Source organism: Alternaria infectoria, assembly GCF_024043175.1.
Source record: "Alternaria infectoria strain BMP 0036 chromosome Unknown scaffold_9, whole genome shotgun sequence".
In the NCBI taxonomy this organism is placed as follows: Eukaryota; Fungi; Ascomycota; class Dothideomycetes; order Pleosporales; family Pleosporaceae; genus Alternaria; species Alternaria infectoria.
In genome coordinates, this window is record NW_026250698.1 from 597,780 (window position 1) to 615,639 (window position 17,860).

The following is a 17,860-nucleotide window of genomic DNA, read 5'->3' on the forward strand; positions in this document are numbered from 1 at the left end:
TCTCATGTCTCCGTCGCAATCCCTCTAATCAATTGCGAGCGCCTTGTTTTTCAATTCGCGCCGTATTCCATTCGACCCTTATCACGCGAATCGCATCGCTCCACCATGAACCCCTCCATGTGCAGCGCGCCTTGACGACACCGCGGCCGCGTCTGTACCATACAGATGACAAAGAACCGACGATATATGCGCTTTCTACTGCCGGTGGAAGGGCAGCAATAGCTGTCATTCGTGCCTCGGGGCCGGCATGTAGGCAGGTCTGCACTCTCCACCCCATGACCGATTTCCCTTCCTTACGCTTCGTAGATATACGAAGGGCTATGTCCCTCTACAGCGTTTCCGAAGCCTCGTCAGGCAACCCTGCGCAAGCTATATACCCCACATGTCCCCCCTTCGCCCGCAACGATACTCGACTCCGGTACCCTCGTACTCTACTTTCCCGCGCCCAATACCGTGACCGGAGAAGACGTGCTCGAACTGCACGTGCATGGCGGCCCGGCTATCGTACGCGCAGTACTGTCAGCCATACCTGAATGCGCGAACATACCCAAAGTTCGCACGTCGAAGCGCAAGGGGATCCGCTATGCTGAGCCTGGGGAGTTCACACGGCGCGCTTTCGCCAACGACCGAATGGATCTTCCCCAGATCGAATCGCTAGGAGAGACACTGTCTGCCTCGACTGAGCAGCAACGCAAGATCTCAGTGAGGGGCACAACCTCCTCACTGGCAACACGATACGAGCACTGGCGCATGCTGTTGCTGCAGGCCCGGGGCGAGCTGGAGGCCTTGATCGATTTCTCCGAAGACCAACACTTTGACGAATCACCTGCTGTCCTATGCGCCTCCGTCGCAACTCAAGTCCGTGCCTTACAGGTGCAGATGGAGGCGCACGTTGCCAATGCCGTTCGTGGAGAGATGCTGCGCAATGGCATTAGCGTTGCGCTTCTCGGTGCACCCAACGCAGGCAAGAGCAGTTTGCTGAATCGCATTGTTGGAAGAGATGCCGCCATCGTCTCTGAGGAAGCCGGCACAACGCGCGACGTGGTTGAGATAGGGTTGGATCTGGGCGGGTGGCTTGTCAAGATTGGAGACATGGCCGGCCTTCGCCAGGCTGGTGTCGCAGGTGCGACCGTCGTTGGGGCCGTTGAACAGGAAGGCATCAAGCGCGCAAAGCAACGAGCACTCGAGTCAGACGTGCTGATTGTCGTTCAAGACGCCACAGCCGAGATGGATCCTGAGGTTATGGCGACGGCAAAGCAGTGCGCTGATGTCGGCATCGAGGTCATCGTTGCTCTCAACAAGCGCGACCAACTTTACACTTTCGATATCTCGCGGGCGAAATGGGAAGAAAAGATCCACTCCGCGCTGGGCCTCCCTAAAGACCGCCTATGCTTCATTACATGCAAGCCACCCACAGGGCCGATACCTTCTCCAACTAGCGACAACATCCCGGAATTCCTCACTATCTTGCAGGATATTTTCAAGTCTATGACAGCCGCGTTAGTTCCTGACTCGGATCCCGACCCAAGCATTTGGCAAGAGTCATTAGGCGCAACCGAGCGTCAACGTCTTCTTCTCTCCGAATGTCTCAGCCACCTTTCCGCCTTCCTCACAACCGTCACCGAGCCCTCGGCCGATACAACCAGAACCGGTGAAGAACCACCAGGCGAGGCCGACGAGGTCGATATTGTGGTCGCTGCAGAGTGCCTTCGCTCCGCCGCCGACGCATTGGCCCGCATCACAGGCCGGGGTGACAGCGGCGACGTGGAAGAAGTGTTGGGGGTCGTTTTCGAAAAGTAAGTGATTCTAGCCTGTATCTCGTGCCCTCATGTCGTGTCACGTTCTAGAATCTTTGGCAAGGCGTTCTACACTTTGGCCCCCATTTGAGTCAGACGGTTGCATCCGAGAGGGGGCCAAGCGGGCGTTGCTGGGGAAAGCCACAATGGTAATAGCAGGATGTGTCTGTGCAGTATCGATTGCTGCATAGGGCGTCTGGATAACCGAACTCTTTCCCCATGATGCTTGCCGGCTTACGCTCAGCTGCGGCCGCGAAAGATCACGTGACGAACCTTTGCTGACGTCAACCTTCTTACAGATTCTGTGTTGGAAAGTAGCGAACAGAGTCGCGGTACTGGCGGTACTTCAAATCACAGCTTGCGAGGACGATTTTGTAGTGTGGGAAGAGGATACCGTCAAGGTATCAATTGTCTATTCTAGTCAAAGCAGAAGTGATGAAGCTCTACTACCAGACCTGCTGGTCGTTCAAAATGCAAAAACGTCGTAAACAGTGGTATCGAGGAAAACGAGATCTTGATTGAGGAGAAAAGCAGAGAAAAGCAGAGAAACCCAAAGCAAACTCGAAAACAGTACGCCCAACACCGAATAACTCCGTGTCTAGAAACAGTATCCAGGTCCGTTACCCATCGCTCAATGAAGAGCTTATCCCAGCCTTTCCAAACGCCTCAGAATGCTGTGACATACAATTTCCATGATTCCGTAGCCCATAGTTCATAGCCTGTGTCCAGGTCCAAAGAGTCCAACGCTCGCTAATGCCGATTCAAAACAAGAAAATGAGGATGAAGATGAAGATAAAGATAAAGGACAGAAAGAGGAGATGTTGGTACAGGTTAAGAATGTGTGATGATACAAAGGTGAAAGAAATACGAAGTTGATGGAAGAAGTAGATGGCCGAGGCCTAAGAAGTCAGAGATGGCCTCCATCGTTCGAGGCGTCTCTTGCGGAGTGTTCGGGTGGCGGGAAGTGGCGGGAAGTAGAGTGTGATGGTGTGAGGCGTAGCCATGGTGAACCACGCCGCAAGGGTGCTGATGGATGTTTCGGATTGCGGGATTGCGGGAGCAGCCGTTGTGCTTAGTTGTAGCCTCCGCGACCCATGTTGGCCGATTCTTCCTGTGTGTTTGGTGGTGACATTGTGATTGATCTGTTTGTTCGACTTTGAAATTGGTTGACGTGCAGACTTGATGAACAAAGAGCCGGGTCTTTGGTATTGAGATGAATGCACAGGTCTTAGTTGTAGCCGCCGCGACCCATCGGGTAGTGTCTTGAAGATGGTGTAGTTGTAAACGTGTAGTCTCAGAGTGAAACAATGCTGTTCCTGACGAAGACACTGTGCGTGAGGTATATAGCAGGAAGACGCGGATGAAACAGTGGAACAATAGTCGAAGACGGAAGAAGATGGTATAGAAGGATGCTGAATGAGTGAAACTTTTGACTCAAAGGGAAGAAGCGACTCGACTTATATGAAACAAGAGGCCGACAAAGACACCAGAAAATGCAGGAAAGCGGACTAGGAAAGGACGAGGGAAGAAAAGGGCGCTCGGGTATGGTGACTGGGACGGATCGGAAACTGTTACTTGCTCTGCTTGCCTGCTTTCCCATGGTCCAGGCATCCAAACCGTCTTTATACCGCACAGTTCACCTACCTGTTCCCTCCTACACCACCAACCAGAACGGCGGGAACTGGTGGCGGACGGACCCTGGTTCAAGCCACGAACAAGGCATCTAGTCATCATTTCCTCTTACTCGCCGGACGACTGCGCAGCACGCGAAGCCGTCTGCTTGGGTAGACAGGAATAAGTTTCAGGGTCTGTGGGTGGGTGCGTGGCAGTGAGAGGGGGACCTGTGCTCGCGGGTGGGAAACTGGAGCCGCAATGCAGCGCACGCGCCAGGTGGATAAGATGGGCGTGCAGCAGCGTGCGCGGCTGATGGCATCCCTGCTGCTGATTACATGGAACCATGCGGAAACTGTGCGACACAGGTGTTCATTGGTGACTTTATGGGAATGCGATTGCAAAGCAGAGGGAATTTCAGTCCTCGTGCATCGTGCTATGACGAAGAAGGTGTGTTTCTGCATTGACGACGCATGTCTGCCTAGCTTATACACCCCTTCCATCAGGATACATGTGTCTTCTTCTTCACCACCACCACCACCAACAACACCCCACGCCGTTAGGTACAATCTGAATGCTTGCAGCACACGCCAAGGTACTTCCTCGACAAGCGCGGGTCGTTTTGCCATTGGCCTGCTGCCGTAACGCACGACACAGTCATACAACATCATCACCGACAAGCATCTTTCCCTACGCCAGACTGCGTACCTGCGCAGTGCACTCACACCAGGTCGCAAGAACCTCTTCGAGGCAATTCATCGTTTCCCGTCGGTCGCGCATTCGGGCGACTTGCAGTTTCGAGTCAATTATCGTGCTCGTCACACTGTTACTCATCCATCGCGATCCCCCGACGATTGCTGTGCTGCATCTCGCTTGGACGGGGCCGTTTTCCGTGGACCGCCGGCGAGGGCAATGCTGGGCGTGCAACACGAATGCCTGCAAGCCATGTGCGAGCGCAAACTCCTTCTGGGCAGCGTTGCAACCTGCTGTTCCACATTTGGAGGCCGCCCCGTGGGCTTGGGTCGTCTGAAGCAGCGAATAGGGCTGCGTAGGTGGCCAAGATGCTGTTTCGAGCCCACCGGGGGATACAGTGCATGGCAGTGCGTTTGAGCCTTACCCGCCCATATGCCTGCTACGTCGCGCGGGGGAACTCTACACCCATGCCCGACCGTTGGTGCCTGGAAGCTGGAAATGGTGTTGAGTTTGGAGCATTGTGTACGCGGCAGTCGCCGACGTGTGCAGCCCGATCATGACACGGTATGAGTCTTCCGGTACTACTACTTTCAGCGCACAATAATCAGCTAGAAGCACTCCAAGGCCTTTATTGCGATAATGCACAGTGGTTGTGCCTTGGTTTGGTTTAGCTGCCGCTGCCATACACCAAGTTGGTCGGAAACGCCTCCGAGATGGTATACGTCGATGCAGGAACAGAGTTCGCGCAATGCGGTACGTGGGCTGAAGACGAGGGTTGTGTGCACCAGGGCTGTGAAGCAACCTTGGAACGAGTGAGCGGCGACCGTACGACTAGTTCCTTCTTGGGTGTTATCGCGACTGGCTGATCCGAATTTCCGTCAACCTTCACTCTGCTCCCGCACAGAAAGTAGCCACTGCAAATCATATCAACCCAGCATTCGGACAGCGACATACTCGAAGACGCCCAGAACCTTGACCAAGCCTCAATCAGCCTTATCCGTATACTGGTACGTCCTATCAGGACAGATCCTATACCGTTTGGAAGCAACAAATGCAAGACTTGGCCAATACAACTTGCATAGACGCTCACGTTCTTTCGGCTTCCCGTTCCACTCGGCATCGGGACAAGCGCCACACTCGCGTGACGGAAGCAGGAAGGATGTAAACGAGCGAGTATGCGTCACGGCATCCCGGCAACGTGGATAAGAAGTTATGATGCATTGCGGCAGCGCAAACCCCTGGCACTATCTATGGACTCCGATTACGATCGGTACCCAGGGGAGTGGGAGCCGGTGATGAATGGATCACCGAAGCGGATGAATGCGATTTACCGAAGCACAAGGCTGAATGGCAGGCATACTCGATCGTACAGCACGCGTGCTTTATCGCTATCGATTAACGAGCCAGACGATTGGCGGACGCCTCGGAAACATATGATGTTACATCGGAGGACGACACGGGCAGTATTGGCGACAGAGGGCTATACAACACACCCGCAACAACATTGCACATATCGCCGACTATCCTCTCTCACATGAAGACGCATACATCGCCGACACGAAGCTCTACGCGCCCACCTCGCAACATGTCTACTCGGCTTGACTCTTGAATACAAGAATATCTGCAGATTCGCTTCCGCCTACACAGCCCCCCAAAAATAGGACTTTAAACCATACCGATCTTGCACTCCTGCACTCTTCAAACAAGCGCGACAACCGCTTGTAGGGCTGACTGAGCCGTCATGTCAGCGCATTCACCCGATTAGGTATTTCCGCGTAGCTTTCGAGCCGAGCTAGCTCATTGGCTGGACCTGCAGTAGCACGGATGTATTTTGGGACAGATGTCAGCTGAAGCCATTTTGCCTATCTGAGGGTATTTGGGAAGATTGAAGTCAGATGAAGAGCGGATTTGGGTTATTTTGGGGCCTAGAAACTACTGGATCGGGATGTCACATGTGGATTACGAATCCTCTATCGACATTCAGTGAAAGAGCGAAGAAGTAAAACTCATCGGTGTTGTAGGAACTCAGCTTACGATCTCGGACATAGAACGACGCACGATGCTAACACGTACTCGGTCTGGTAGAGAGATGTGGGAATTGCACTAACGAAATACTAGGTATCCGTCTCACAGTACAGCTTCTGGTTCAGCATCGCAAGCAACCAATCTTCCTGGACTAGGAAAGAACGTTCATCGTGCTTCCCAGAATTGGTACCGCGTCCTGATATGCGCACCTACGGAGTTCTGGTGTGACGCAGTTCCAAATGAAAGCGACGAGCGACTACTTCCCAGTAAGCATCCATGCTCAACAATGATGTGGACGTCGAACGTCTGTGTGAAGCATAACAGAAACACAGGGTTTTCAATTCTACCCCATGGTAAGAACGCTATCAAATTAGAGACTCTTCGAGAGACGATGCACACGCCCTACGTAATTTGGTGGCTTGGTGCCAGCGCAGCCCTACATAACGGTCCACTAGGCGAAGGACAACGACGCGAAAGACTATTCAATTCCCAGGATATCCTTTGTTCTGGCCTTACAAACAAAGCGGTGACTGGCTTTAAGTTCACGGCTGTTCCCGAGATAGCGGATGATTACGTTGCTGCTGCGGAGAAGACTTGGCGTTGTGTGGTTCGGGCCTTCACGATGTAGCCCGCAAGGTAGGAGTGACTGCTGCAAAATCGACCCAAAAAGCACATAGCCACGTCGCACGTCAAAGCCATCCATCCAGGTCGGTCCTTTGCGCGTTCGAAGAAACCTGCTGTCGCTCCAACGCGCTCAGGCCAACGCATCATCATCATCACCGATCCAACTGGGCAGACCTCCAGCAGTCGACAAAACACCAGAACATTACGGATATCGGCAATCACTATGGGACGTTCCTGCCTTTCATAGTCCACCGTGTGGAAATTGCTGCGCCACTTGTTTGCGCCACGCGTCCTGGCAGGGATTGATGATCTCATACCCAAGCGAATGCGCTAAGAAACCAGTGATCTGCACGGCTATGCGGCCTGCACAGCACTAGCCACACTGTCTTTGGAGACAAGAAACATGCGTGACTGACGAGGCCCAGGGGTACCAAACCCCAGGAGTGTGACCGTGGATGTTCTTGGATGCCAAGGCTAGCTACGCAATGGTCGTGGCTGACGTTTGCTGTCATGTCTCTTGACCAAGCAAGGCACAGTCGTAGGTGCCGGGTGTATATATACTGGCAGCTTGAAGTCAATACACTCCACATCCACAGCTTCATAACATTCTGAGTACTGCTTCTTACCAGCATCGCACTTGACGTCTTGACTGCTTTTAACGATACCCACACTTACCGCCAACATGCTCTTCACACGTCTCCTCTCGATCATCCTGCGCACAGCGCAATGGGTCTTCGCAGCCATCGTCCTCGGTCTCACAGCATACTTCCTCTACCAACGTTCTCGATACGACCAGGGGCCTCTAGGCCGATTGATCTTCTCGGTGATCTGGTCTTCGCTGTCCATCCTCTTCGCAGTCATCTGGGCCATCCCCACGAGCTCTAGCATCACTGGCTACACATCCGACTTCAGTAAGTCCTCTCAACTCTATTACCATGATCCATTCATCTACTAACAACTTCTGCTTAGTCTTCACCGCCGGTTGGGCCGCTGTCTTCGGACTCCTCGTCAGTTGGTTCAACGGCTCCGGATGTGGTAGCGCGTGGGCTTGGGGCGGCGTGTCTTTCCGTCGCGACAACTCTTGTGGTCAATGGCAGGCTGCTCAGGCTTTCTCGTTCTTGTCTATGATCCTTTGGTTCGCGACTGGCGTACTTGGTATTTTGACGGTGCACCGTCTTAACCGCAAGGCTGCTGCGTAAGTTTTGTGCTAGTGTTCTGTGGGGATTGCGCTAACGGGAATGCAGTCGTGGCTCGCACGTCTAAACGCGATTGCCTTACCTACGAGGGTTGATCGACCAGTACCATAATTTTGCCATACGAAAACAGCTTGCACGAACGAGATGCCGCTGTTCGGCGGTGGGCTTTGGGTTGGGCTGTCGGAAACAGTATCAGGATGATTTGCTAGCAACTTTGCTCGAAACTCCCTCTTCTTATGAACTAATGTCTATATCCCAGCGAGCGAGGAGTTATTCTGCTTTTGTTTCCTTTGTTTAATCTTAAATCCTTGCCTGTACAATGTTGGCATTTGCCTTTACCAAGTAATAATCTACATGCATACTACAACGGAGTACAATGCAACCGTGAAAACTCTCCGACATGTTCTGCATACATTTTTGGCGCTTACTGCGTTGAAGTCGAGGCAAGATGTTGTTGCTCTTTGTAATTAACCTGACTTGGCGGTAGCAGCCAACTCGAACTTCAGTGATCATGAGTGCAATATAGCTAGAGCCTCTATTTGTCTCCTGATGCAAGTCTTGTAATCATGAATTGAAGTAGCGACATGTCAACGTATTTCAAGACCACGTAGCTCGCCTCGACACAAAGGGAGATCTTCACAAGTCAATTCACAGCAGCAAGAGAGCCGCATTCACTTAACAAGAACTAGTCTATGATCTAGCGTGAAGGGGGGTGAGAGCTCATTGTAAACCCGTTTTCTCTAGATCGCGGGCAGCCTCTCTCTCCCACGTCGATAAAATGGTACGCCCCTCATCGACTTTACTACACCATCGATTACCCACTACCATTAAATATCAACTCAACACGATCTATCAGCGCTCGAGATCCAGCCTCAGGATCAACACCCTGATGCAATTCAATCCCACGAACATCGTTCCACCCACCATGTCTGAGGATAGCCCCCGAACCAGTAAGATGGGCCAAGTCTTCACGGGCATCCATCGTCGGCTTTCCAGCTTCGGAAACTCCACAAGACCGGCCAAGGCCGCCACCGAGACGTTGTCGGCGATCGCGGACGAAGCCTTTTCTTCCCATTCGTCGTCACAATTCAGCTCGGTCAAGAGCGCTCCCCAACGTCGAAACGATCAGCGTGACACTCGGCTCCTTTCCCTGAACAAGCTTATGAGCGGTACCATGATAGCCGAGAAGAACAAGCTCTGGTTCGAGAAGCTCAACGTCGCCGTCAGAACTCTGATGAACTCATCAGACTATGACCCTTCACACGATTACGAGCATATCCAACGAGTCGTTCTCAACGCGCACCGCATCTGGAGCGCGGAGAAGCATCGCGAAGAGTTCCGCAACATCGACCCTCTAGTCATCTACGTCGCGGCTCTGGTACACGATGTCGCGGATGACAAGTACCTGACCGATGAATTGACGGTCGAGCTACAGAGGGAGGTGACAGACCAGGACAAACAGGTGCGGCAGAGAGACGCCATCGAAGCATTCATCAAAAAAGCTGCCCCAGAATGCCCACCCTACATTTGGGGCCCTGCGACACACATTGCGTCTCTGGTCTCTTTCACGCGTGAACTGCGCAAACCCGAACTCATTGCTCAACAGTGCATCGCGTACCCTGCTCTCCAGATTGTCCAAGATGCCGATCGTCTTGATGGCCTAGGTGCGTTGGGTATTGTACGTGGTGCAGTGTACGGGGGCGCAAATCAGCCGCGTGGTACTGGTACGGTCCGACGGGTCTGCCAGATAGTTGACGAGCGTCATTCTCAGTATGTAGAGATGATGAAGACCCGTACGGGTAAGAAGGAAGCGAGCAAGCGCTGGGACGCGATGGAGGAAATACGCGATCAGATTGTGCAGCAGGCAGACTGCAGGAGCGTGCTGGAAGAGAACTGAGCCTGGGAAAAAGAGGGCGGATGGGAAGATACGCGCATAGAATATGAGTAGATGCTTTCCGTTTCAGCGAAAGTTGTCTTTGGTATCGTCGCGTTCTTCCTAGTGTAATGTAGCAAAACAAGTGAATTATACTTTTAAAAATACGAATTACGTTCGTTCATAGGAGTAATGGCCGGTAAAAGCATTTACAACTTAGACGATTAACGAAAATAATGATGCAGAACGAGAAGCTTTACTGTCAGTCTTGTGCATGGAGGGTGTACCTCGCTTCGAGGGGCACTGCTTTCAGCTATTGCATCGATCGACGACCACTACCTGTCTGAAGCTTTATCCACGCCGAGAAACCGAGCTTGTCTGTTTGCCACACAATTATGAGGATGTTTGTGGATAATTGCGAAGACTATGCGAGAGTGAAAGCGCATCGTTGGTGATGGTCCGCGATCCGGCGTTCACGCTAGTCACCCAAAGTAGACTAGCGCCTCGCTTGAAGCACACCTGCCGTCTCTAATTCTCAGCTCACAAGCAGCACCTCGAACTTTCAGACTCCGACCAGCTCGACATCACGCCGCCAAAATGTCCGCCAACTCGCTGAACAAGATCGCGCCCAACAGCCCCTCGAGGCAGAACCCCTCTGAGATCGAGACCAGCATCGCCAGCGCAAGTTCACCGGTCAATTGCACACTGGCGACCACGGCTAACATTTGTCATAGGCGTTGACTGACCTCGAGAACAACGTCCCCGACCTGAAGGCTTCTCTGCGCCCTCTCCAGTTCGTCTCTGCTCGCGAGGTATGAAAACCCGAACACCACGATGCGCTCTCGAGCGTCGCCTACACACACACACCTACACCCATACCCTATAACTGAAGAGGCGGTGGGCACTGGGCAGCAACATCATGCTGACACCAGGATTCTTAGATCGAGGTTGGCCACGGACGCAAGGCTATTGTCATCTTCGTCCCTGTCCCCCTTCTGTCCGGATGGCACAAGGCCCAGCAGCGGTATGTTGTGCTCTCGAATCGATGCAATTCGCGTACTAACGGTCCTCAGTCTCACCCGTGAGCTCGAGAAGAAGTTCTCCGACCGCCACGTCCTGATCGTTGCTTCCCGCCGCATCCTTCCCCGCCCCAAGCGCTCCAACCGCTCGCGCACCACCCAGACCCAGAAGCGTCCCCAATCCCGGACTCTCACCGCTGTACACGACGCCATCCTGACCGACCTCGTCTACCCCGTCGAGATTGTCGGCAAGCGTCTCCGTACCCGCGAGGACGGCAGCAAGATCCTCAAGGTTGTCCTTGACGAGAAGGAGCGCGGCGGTGTTGACTACAGGCTCGACACCTACAGCGAGGTGTACAAGCGCCTTACTGGCAAGGGCGTCAACTTCGAGTTCCCCCAGAGCCAGCAGACCGACTACTAGATATAGGCGGTTCGTTGGGTTTGGTCGATCTCGTTAAATCTTCATGGGTCAGGAGTACGGCAGGGCTTCGGTTATGCGTCATGTACCGGCATCAAAAAGGAATGAGAATGAGATGACATGAGCCTGTATTAGGCACCCCTTCAAGATACCATTTGCAATTGATTTCTATTACTGTTCGTGATGGCCTTCTTTGCCCTGACCATGGTACTATCTACTGCCTGTCCAGCTCAGGGTAATGCCTGAACACACCCATGCTGAATGGCTTCCGTCTCTCGCTCCCGAGGTACTCCTTGATCCCCTTGGCCTCCTTGACACTATCATAGAAGGCCCCGAACAAGGTCGGGTAGTCCTTCTTCCTCGCTGCTATTTCCTTTGGGAATGCAAACTCCAGTCCACTCAGCACATGCCAGACGGTAGTATCAGCATAGCTTAGACTATCCCCAACAAGAAACTTGCCCTGTCCCTGCGCCTCGTTGCCCTTGAGCACGCGCTCGAAGAAGCCCAGAAACTTGGGAATGCGGTTCTCGCGGAAGTCTGTCGCCTTCTTCACCGACTCGTCCTTCTGATCCTCGTAGTATTTCGCAACCGCGATGGGGTGGTGCGTGTCGTGGGCTTCGTTGTTGAGGTCCAGCGCCGTTAGCGTGTGCGAGAGGATCCACGCCTTCTCTGCCTCGTCTGCGCCGCCGAGGCCGAGCTTATCACCGAGGTAGGCGAGGATGGAGGGTGTCTGGTAGATCAACAGCGCCGCGCCGTTCTTGCCCTCGCCCGGGATGCGCAGGGCGGGTGGGGCGAAGGTGGGTGGGTTGCCGTCGGAGCCTGTGGACGATTGGTCCGTGAGGGAGCTGATGACTTTCATGCCTGAAGGGGTTGTTAGCTATACAGGTATATGATGCGATTGAAGCGCAAGGTGCGTACCATCTTCCGACTCATTGGCGACGTCCTTGTAGGAGACGCCCGCTGCTTCGAACGCCAGGCGGATGAACTCTCCACGTCCTGGGATACCGGGCCAGTACAGCAACTCATATGGAGGCTGGGTGCGCGCTTTCTTGGTCGCAGACATGGTGGTAATGTAGTATCGAAGCGCAGTTGGACTTTGAGTGTGGTGTTTGGAGAGCTGTAGGAAGCTATGGGGGCTAAGGAGAGGTCGAAAGGTGGTGCGAAGCATGCGGTTGCAATGGCTGCCTTGTCAGTCCACTATAACTAGGGGAACAGAGCACCATGTCAGGTTGACGTGCCATTGCCGCTCGGCGTGCTCTATGCAGCGTGTTTGGCGTCATTGTGGGGTTGTGGTTGGACTGCGAGATCGTAGATGCTGACATCAGATGCGGAATTGCGCCGAGACCGAGCAATGCGAGGACATCAGATGCAAGTCAACCTGCCAGCTGGCTTGAAGTTGTCGTGGTCACTTCACAGCAATGCCGAGTTTAGTCACTGAGATAGGATCAATTAGCTGGCCTGTTCGTCGCTGCTGATGCCTCGCTACCTAGGTGCAGGCTCTCGGAACAGGTTCCGAAAATTGGGGGAGCTCAGCCTTCGTTCAGCAGCGGCTGAGCAGGAGGGAGGCACAAGCGAACATGTACCAGGCGATCTACATACTGAACTTGTGGGTCAATTGAAATACAGTTTCGGCTCATGGACCGTACTCATTTGTTGTGCGATACCGATTGTTGGAAACGGTCATATTGCCTATCTCGCTGCTGTATTCGCTGACAGAATGCTACCTGATAATTAATGAGGGCACCAGTAATGGTTCTACGAGCTCCATAACAATCTCCCATTATCATGCCATCGGGCTGTGTGCTGTCAATAATGTTTCGTGTTACAGAAGGGGGCAGAAGGCGATACGCTCGCCTGTACCCCCAATGGCCCACCGCAGCAGCTCTCATGCACGAAGAGAGCTGCGCCATGTTGCGAGGAACGAAACGTTTGCTACAAATCTACCAACACCACAGATACAAATCTTGAGGAGATTCTAGGCGCGCCACGTCTCTGCTTATCCAAATCTGTGTCTCGGTTTCAGTCCCGTTAGATCGCAACTTCCAGGAGGAATAGCCTGGAGACGTGATCGGCCGCCCTACACCGTTCAGGTCTAGACTTCCCGCCCGGACCCTCTTCCACGCCCGCTAAGTTCATCACCCAGGAGTGCTGCCTTCAGCTCATCCTACCCGCACCGAACCACGGTTGGACAATCTGTTGTTCGCCATAACAATTTCGCCACTATGTCGAGCTACAATGAATACGATCGACTCATTCATCAGATGCAATCATTTCGCGCGTCTGATGAGGCCAGAGAGCAGTTTGTTACAGTACGTGTCGCTGAGTCGCGTGTGCGGCCGCGCGACAAACACTAATCAATCAATAGGAAATTCTAGCAAAGTATCGCGAATTGTCCGAAGAGCACGCCAACTTGAAGAATGACTATTTGAGTGAAAGAGATATCAGGAGGAATTATCAGAGGACTGTGGATGAGAAGCAGGCTTTGGTGGGAGATTACACACGTCAGCTGGTGCGTTACCCGCTGTTATGTCAGCCTTGCCAATTCGCGTGCTGACTTTGGCTACAGGAAGCAAGTTCATTTGTGTTGGCACTAATTGATGGGGATGGAGCTATCGTAAGTCTTTGCGAGTCCCTGAAGTTCATTATTGTCCTGTGGCGACTTTATATCGATCCCGGCCCACATATGGTTGGCAACATGTACAGGATATGGCGACACGGGCATACAGCCGAAAGAAGTGATTGCTGATTTTGAACATGCAGTTTCAAGATGCTTTACTCCAAGCCGCTGGTGCTGATGGAGGTTCAGAAGCTGCTTCCCTCCTGTATCATGCAATTCGCGACCATGTTGCTTCGTTGTACAACAGTTCAGGCAGCTGGCCCATTATGGTCCAGGTCTATCTAAGTCTCGATAAGCTTGCACAGAAGTTGGCGTCGGTTGGCCTTCTTCGGTCGCCTCAGGATCTACGAGCTTTTGCGCAGCGCTTCAGCGTCAATCAGCCCTTATTTAGTATAATCGACGTCGGTCACGGAAAAGAAAGAGCCGATCACAAGATTAAGGGTATTGCGTCTCTTCTAATCAAACTGACTGATGCTAATAATGACCTGCAGAAATGCTTCGTACCTTTAGCGACAATCCCACCTGCCGTCATATCGTCTTCGGTGGTTGCCACGACGCAGGATACCTACTAAACCTCGAACACTTCAAACACGATGCCGCCAAATCCAGTCGCATCACACTTCTGGAGACCACACCTGCCTACCGCGGCTTCGCGGATTTAGCCAACTTCAAGCGTGCTCGTTTCGACGACGTCTTCAAGAGCGAGCCCCTCCCTGACTACCAGCCTCCAGTGAATGGCTTCGGTCAATTTTCTGTACAGTCGCCAGTACAGGCAGCAGTACAACCACTCCCACGTTCAGTCACGAACAACACCAACACATCATCACCTACGTTCACTCCGAGAGCTTCCGTTGCGTCTCCCTCCCCCAGTGTAACCCCGGTCTCAGCTGCTGCGCCTGGCGAGTCGAATGGCGACTCTTCCTGGGGTAAGAAACGCACCCAGTATCGATTTCGTCAGAAGCATTGCTAATAAGAGACCAGCCACCGTTGGCAAAGCCGGTGCTCCTGAAAATGGCAGCATTTCGATCGCACCTACTACGGCCGCTACTAAGAAAAACACTAAGAAGAAATACGCTTATTACAACAAAGCTGGTCAGAGATTGGATGAGCCACTGCCTCCGAAAGATCCTGCTGCCGCAGCTTCGCTCGAAGCACGCATGAAGAAAGTTGGCAAGAAGATGTGTAATCATTGGTAAGCTGCCACTTTGGAGTGCTGAGACTACGACGAGCAACTTCCAGTGCTTCACTGTTGGTACTGAGACCCGACTAATATACCGTGCAGGCATCTTGGCGGCTACTGCGAGAATGGCAAATTCTGCAATTTCCAACACGAGCCGAAGCTTACACCCGCTGAGCTGAATGCCTTGCGCTACAAGACGCGTAGCTTGGCTTGCAAGAACAAAGGCTGCGAGAACATTGACTGCTGTAAGTACACATGTGGAAGAGGCCCTCACGCGACGATGACTCTCAACCTCGTTGTATCATGGATCTGCGGTAATGCTAACATTACGGCTTCAGATCTGGGTCATCAATGTGCTCTTGAGCGCGACCATGGATATTGTTCATTCCCCGAGAACTGTAAGTACCGTCGACGTTGAAATATACTGGAGTTTTGCTGATTTCTTGTTTCTCCACAGGCCACCTTCGTGCTACGCATGGCATGGATAAGGTCAAATACGTCAGGTACGACAAGGACGACAATGCAGATTACGCTCCCTAGTTGAGTGAGATGAACGAGGATCGTGGCCCAAGGTGTCAGATCAGTCGAAAGTCATGTCGACCACGGAAGTCTCGCGGCGGCCATGTTGTCTAGATAGTACAAAATTGCTAATCATTTTCTCTTGTCTTCGTCAAGCTACTTCCCATTTACTCACTGTTCTACGTGAATCATCTCTTGCAAAGAGAGTCAAGTCGTCCTGTGGTATATCTACTACCAACCTAATGAAGGCTCGCGAGAGCGACCTACGAAGCGATCTCGGCCGAACATAGGCGACTAGAAGATTAGACCCTTGGTTTTCCCCACACTCCACACGAAGACCACGCGAAAGCCAGAAACTGACGAGGCGGATAATATGACGGGACAAGCAATGCTGGTGAATATTGTCCTGCGGCCTTATTCAAGCCGCGGCAGCTGAATTCGGCAGTACGGTAGGGGACTCTTCTAACGTAATCCCTCCACAAAGACACGGGATAGGACCGACTTCTTAGTGAAAATAGTTCATTACGCATGCATTTAAAGATTCTGTATTCACTGATCTTGTCACCCTCAAAACGCTTCTCCCAACATGCCGTTCTTGTACTCCGACACGCAACCAAAGATCCTCATTGCAGGGGCCGGTATCGGCGGACTGACCACCGCGCTAGCACTCCATGCCGCGGGCTTCAGCGACGTTCAGATCTTTGAGACAGCATCAACGCTCACCACACTCGGCGTCGGCATCAACGTTCAACCTTCTGCAGTTCTGATTCTGCGGAATCTGGGTCTGCTCGAGGCCCTGGAAAAGACTGGCATCAAAACGGCAGAGCTGAACTTCTACAATCGTCATGGAGATCCTATTCTGAGCGAGCCAAGAGGAATGAATGCAGGTTACGAAGTGCCTCAATTCTCAATTCATCGTGGAGAGTTCCAGATGTTGCTTCTGAGCGCTGTGAAAGAACGCCTTGGCAACGATGCTCTACATCTGAACCATGCGCTGGCGTCGTTTGATCAAAATGACGAAAGCATCACAGCGCGCTTCGCGCATCGAAGGGATGGTGCCCCAGTAGACGAGTCAAGCGTAACAGGCGATATCTTGATCGCTGCCGATGGCATCAATTCCGCAGCAAGAAGGCTTCTTTACCCCGGCGAAGGCCCACCACGCTTTTCAGGACGCATGCTCTGGCGCGGGTGCATCGAGCGCGACCAGTACCTCACAGGCGCGAGCATGGTGTGGGCAGGTCACGCCGATCAAAAGTTCATCGCATACCCCATCAGCGCACGAGCAGCCGCCAAAGGCAAAAGTTTAGTCAACTGGATTGCAGAGCTACGCACACGCGACAAGGACGACACAGACCTCACACCGCCCAAAACCGACTGGACCAAAGCCGTCAAGAAAGACATTTTCGCAGGGCCCTTCGAGACATGGAGATGTGGCGGCCTTGAAATGAAGGATCTGATCGACAACACAGAGAAAGTCTTCGAATTCCCCATGTCAGATCGCGACCCTGTAGAAGCCTGGTCCTTCGGCCGTCTTACTCTCATGGGCGACGCAGCACACGCCATGTACCCCATCGGTTCAAACGGCGCATCCCAAGCCATCATCGACGCGGAAACGCTCGCTAAACATCTCTCCAGCAACACTTCTGACATTGCAGCCGCGCTGAAGGCATACGAGCAGGAGAGGTTACCGCCCACCGCTAAGATTGTCATGGCGAATCGTGCGAACGGGCCGGATCATGTTTTGCAGCTGGCTGAGGAGAGGGCGCCCGATGGGTTTAAGAATGTGTATGATGTTATTCCTAAGGATGAGCTGGAGGAGATTGGTAGGGTGTATAAGAAGGTTGCAGGATTTGAGATGGAGAGTGTTAATGTGAAGGCGAGGGAGACCGAGGGGGTGCACAGGGAGAAGGGGCTGAAGAGTCCTGCGGATTGGATACAGTGATAGATTTATCAAACGTGTAGCCATAGTATGGCCTGTTGAAGACGTGTATTCTGTATATCTTTGACAAGTGTCAACCCGAGTTCCTTCAATACTTGCACCCCAACTTGTCCAGGCACGTGCTGGGCAGCGATGACGTTCACGCTAGTCTAGTGCGAAGAGCAGCTTCCAACCTTGGAACCGAAAGGAGATGGAACGCTACCCCTACCAACCTCCTCACTTTGGTATCATTAACATTCGTTCATCATTAATTCGTTATTGCTTGCTAAAAACATCTAGTAAACTATCTATGAGCCCTAATGCCGGTGGCAGCGCCATCGCGGCTGTACCAAGGCCCCAAATCTCTTGTT

The 17,860-nt window shown here is 52.7% G+C and overlaps 7 protein-coding genes across 7 annotated transcripts; 6 read left to right on the forward strand and 1 right to left on the reverse strand.

Moving 5' to 3' along the window:
• Positions 1 to 630: 630 nt before the first annotated feature.
• On the forward strand, positions 631 to 1,800 carry J4E92_006151 (uncharacterized protein; the record flags this gene model as incomplete). The annotated part of the gene is made up of 1 exon (XM_051497522.1): positions 631 to 1,800. One exon carries the CDS (start codon positions 631 to 633, stop codon positions 1,798 to 1,800), a length of 1,170 nt encoding a protein of 389 aa, XP_051352169.1.
• Positions 1,801 to 7,431: 5,631 nt separating this feature from the next.
• On the forward strand, positions 7,432 to 7,948 carry J4E92_006152 (uncharacterized protein; the record flags this gene model as incomplete). Its single annotated transcript, XM_051497523.1, has 2 exons — positions 7,432 to 7,660; positions 7,719 to 7,948. 2 exons carry the CDS (start codon positions 7,432 to 7,434, stop codon positions 7,946 to 7,948), a joined length of 459 nt encoding a protein of 152 aa, XP_051352170.1.
• Positions 7,949 to 8,870: 922 nt separating this feature from the next.
• J4E92_006153 (uncharacterized protein) lies at positions 8,871 to 9,842 on the forward strand (the record flags this gene model as incomplete). The annotated part of the gene is made up of 1 exon (XM_051497524.1): positions 8,871 to 9,842. One exon carries the CDS (start codon positions 8,871 to 8,873, stop codon positions 9,840 to 9,842), a length of 972 nt encoding a protein of 323 aa, XP_051352171.1.
• A 573-nt stretch (positions 9,843 to 10,415) lies between these two features.
• On the forward strand, positions 10,416 to 11,258 carry CRP15 (40S ribosomal protein S7; the record flags this gene model as incomplete). The annotated part of the gene is made up of 4 exons (XM_051497525.1): positions 10,416 to 10,499; positions 10,553 to 10,630; positions 10,760 to 10,842; positions 10,892 to 11,258. 4 exons carry the CDS (start codon positions 10,416 to 10,418, stop codon positions 11,256 to 11,258), a joined length of 612 nt encoding a protein of 203 aa, XP_051352172.1.
• Positions 11,259 to 11,469: 211 nt separating this feature from the next.
• On the reverse strand, positions 11,470 to 12,318 carry J4E92_006155 (uncharacterized protein; the record flags this gene model as incomplete). Its single annotated transcript, XM_051497526.1, has 2 exons — positions 11,470 to 12,116; positions 12,174 to 12,318. The coding sequence occupies 2 exons, from the start codon at positions 12,316 to 12,318 to the stop codon at positions 11,470 to 11,472; spliced, it is 792 nt and encodes a 263-aa protein (XP_051352173.1).
• A 1,198-nt stretch (positions 12,319 to 13,516) lies between these two features.
• On the forward strand, positions 13,517 to 15,592 carry J4E92_006156 (uncharacterized protein; the record flags this gene model as incomplete). The annotated part of the gene is made up of 9 exons (XM_051497527.1): positions 13,517 to 13,564; positions 13,621 to 13,764; positions 13,822 to 13,869; positions 14,016 to 14,313; positions 14,364 to 14,798; positions 14,854 to 15,064; positions 15,155 to 15,297; positions 15,391 to 15,450; positions 15,510 to 15,592. 9 exons carry the CDS (start codon positions 13,517 to 13,519, stop codon positions 15,590 to 15,592), a joined length of 1,470 nt encoding a protein of 489 aa, XP_051352174.1.
• Positions 15,593 to 16,157: 565 nt separating this feature from the next.
• J4E92_006157 (uncharacterized protein) lies at positions 16,158 to 17,513 on the forward strand (the record flags this gene model as incomplete). Its single annotated transcript, XM_051497528.1, has 1 exon — positions 16,158 to 17,513. The coding sequence occupies one exon, from the start codon at positions 16,158 to 16,160 to the stop codon at positions 17,511 to 17,513; it is 1,356 nt and encodes a 451-aa protein (XP_051352175.1).
• Between the last annotated feature and the right edge of the window lie 347 nt (positions 17,514 to 17,860).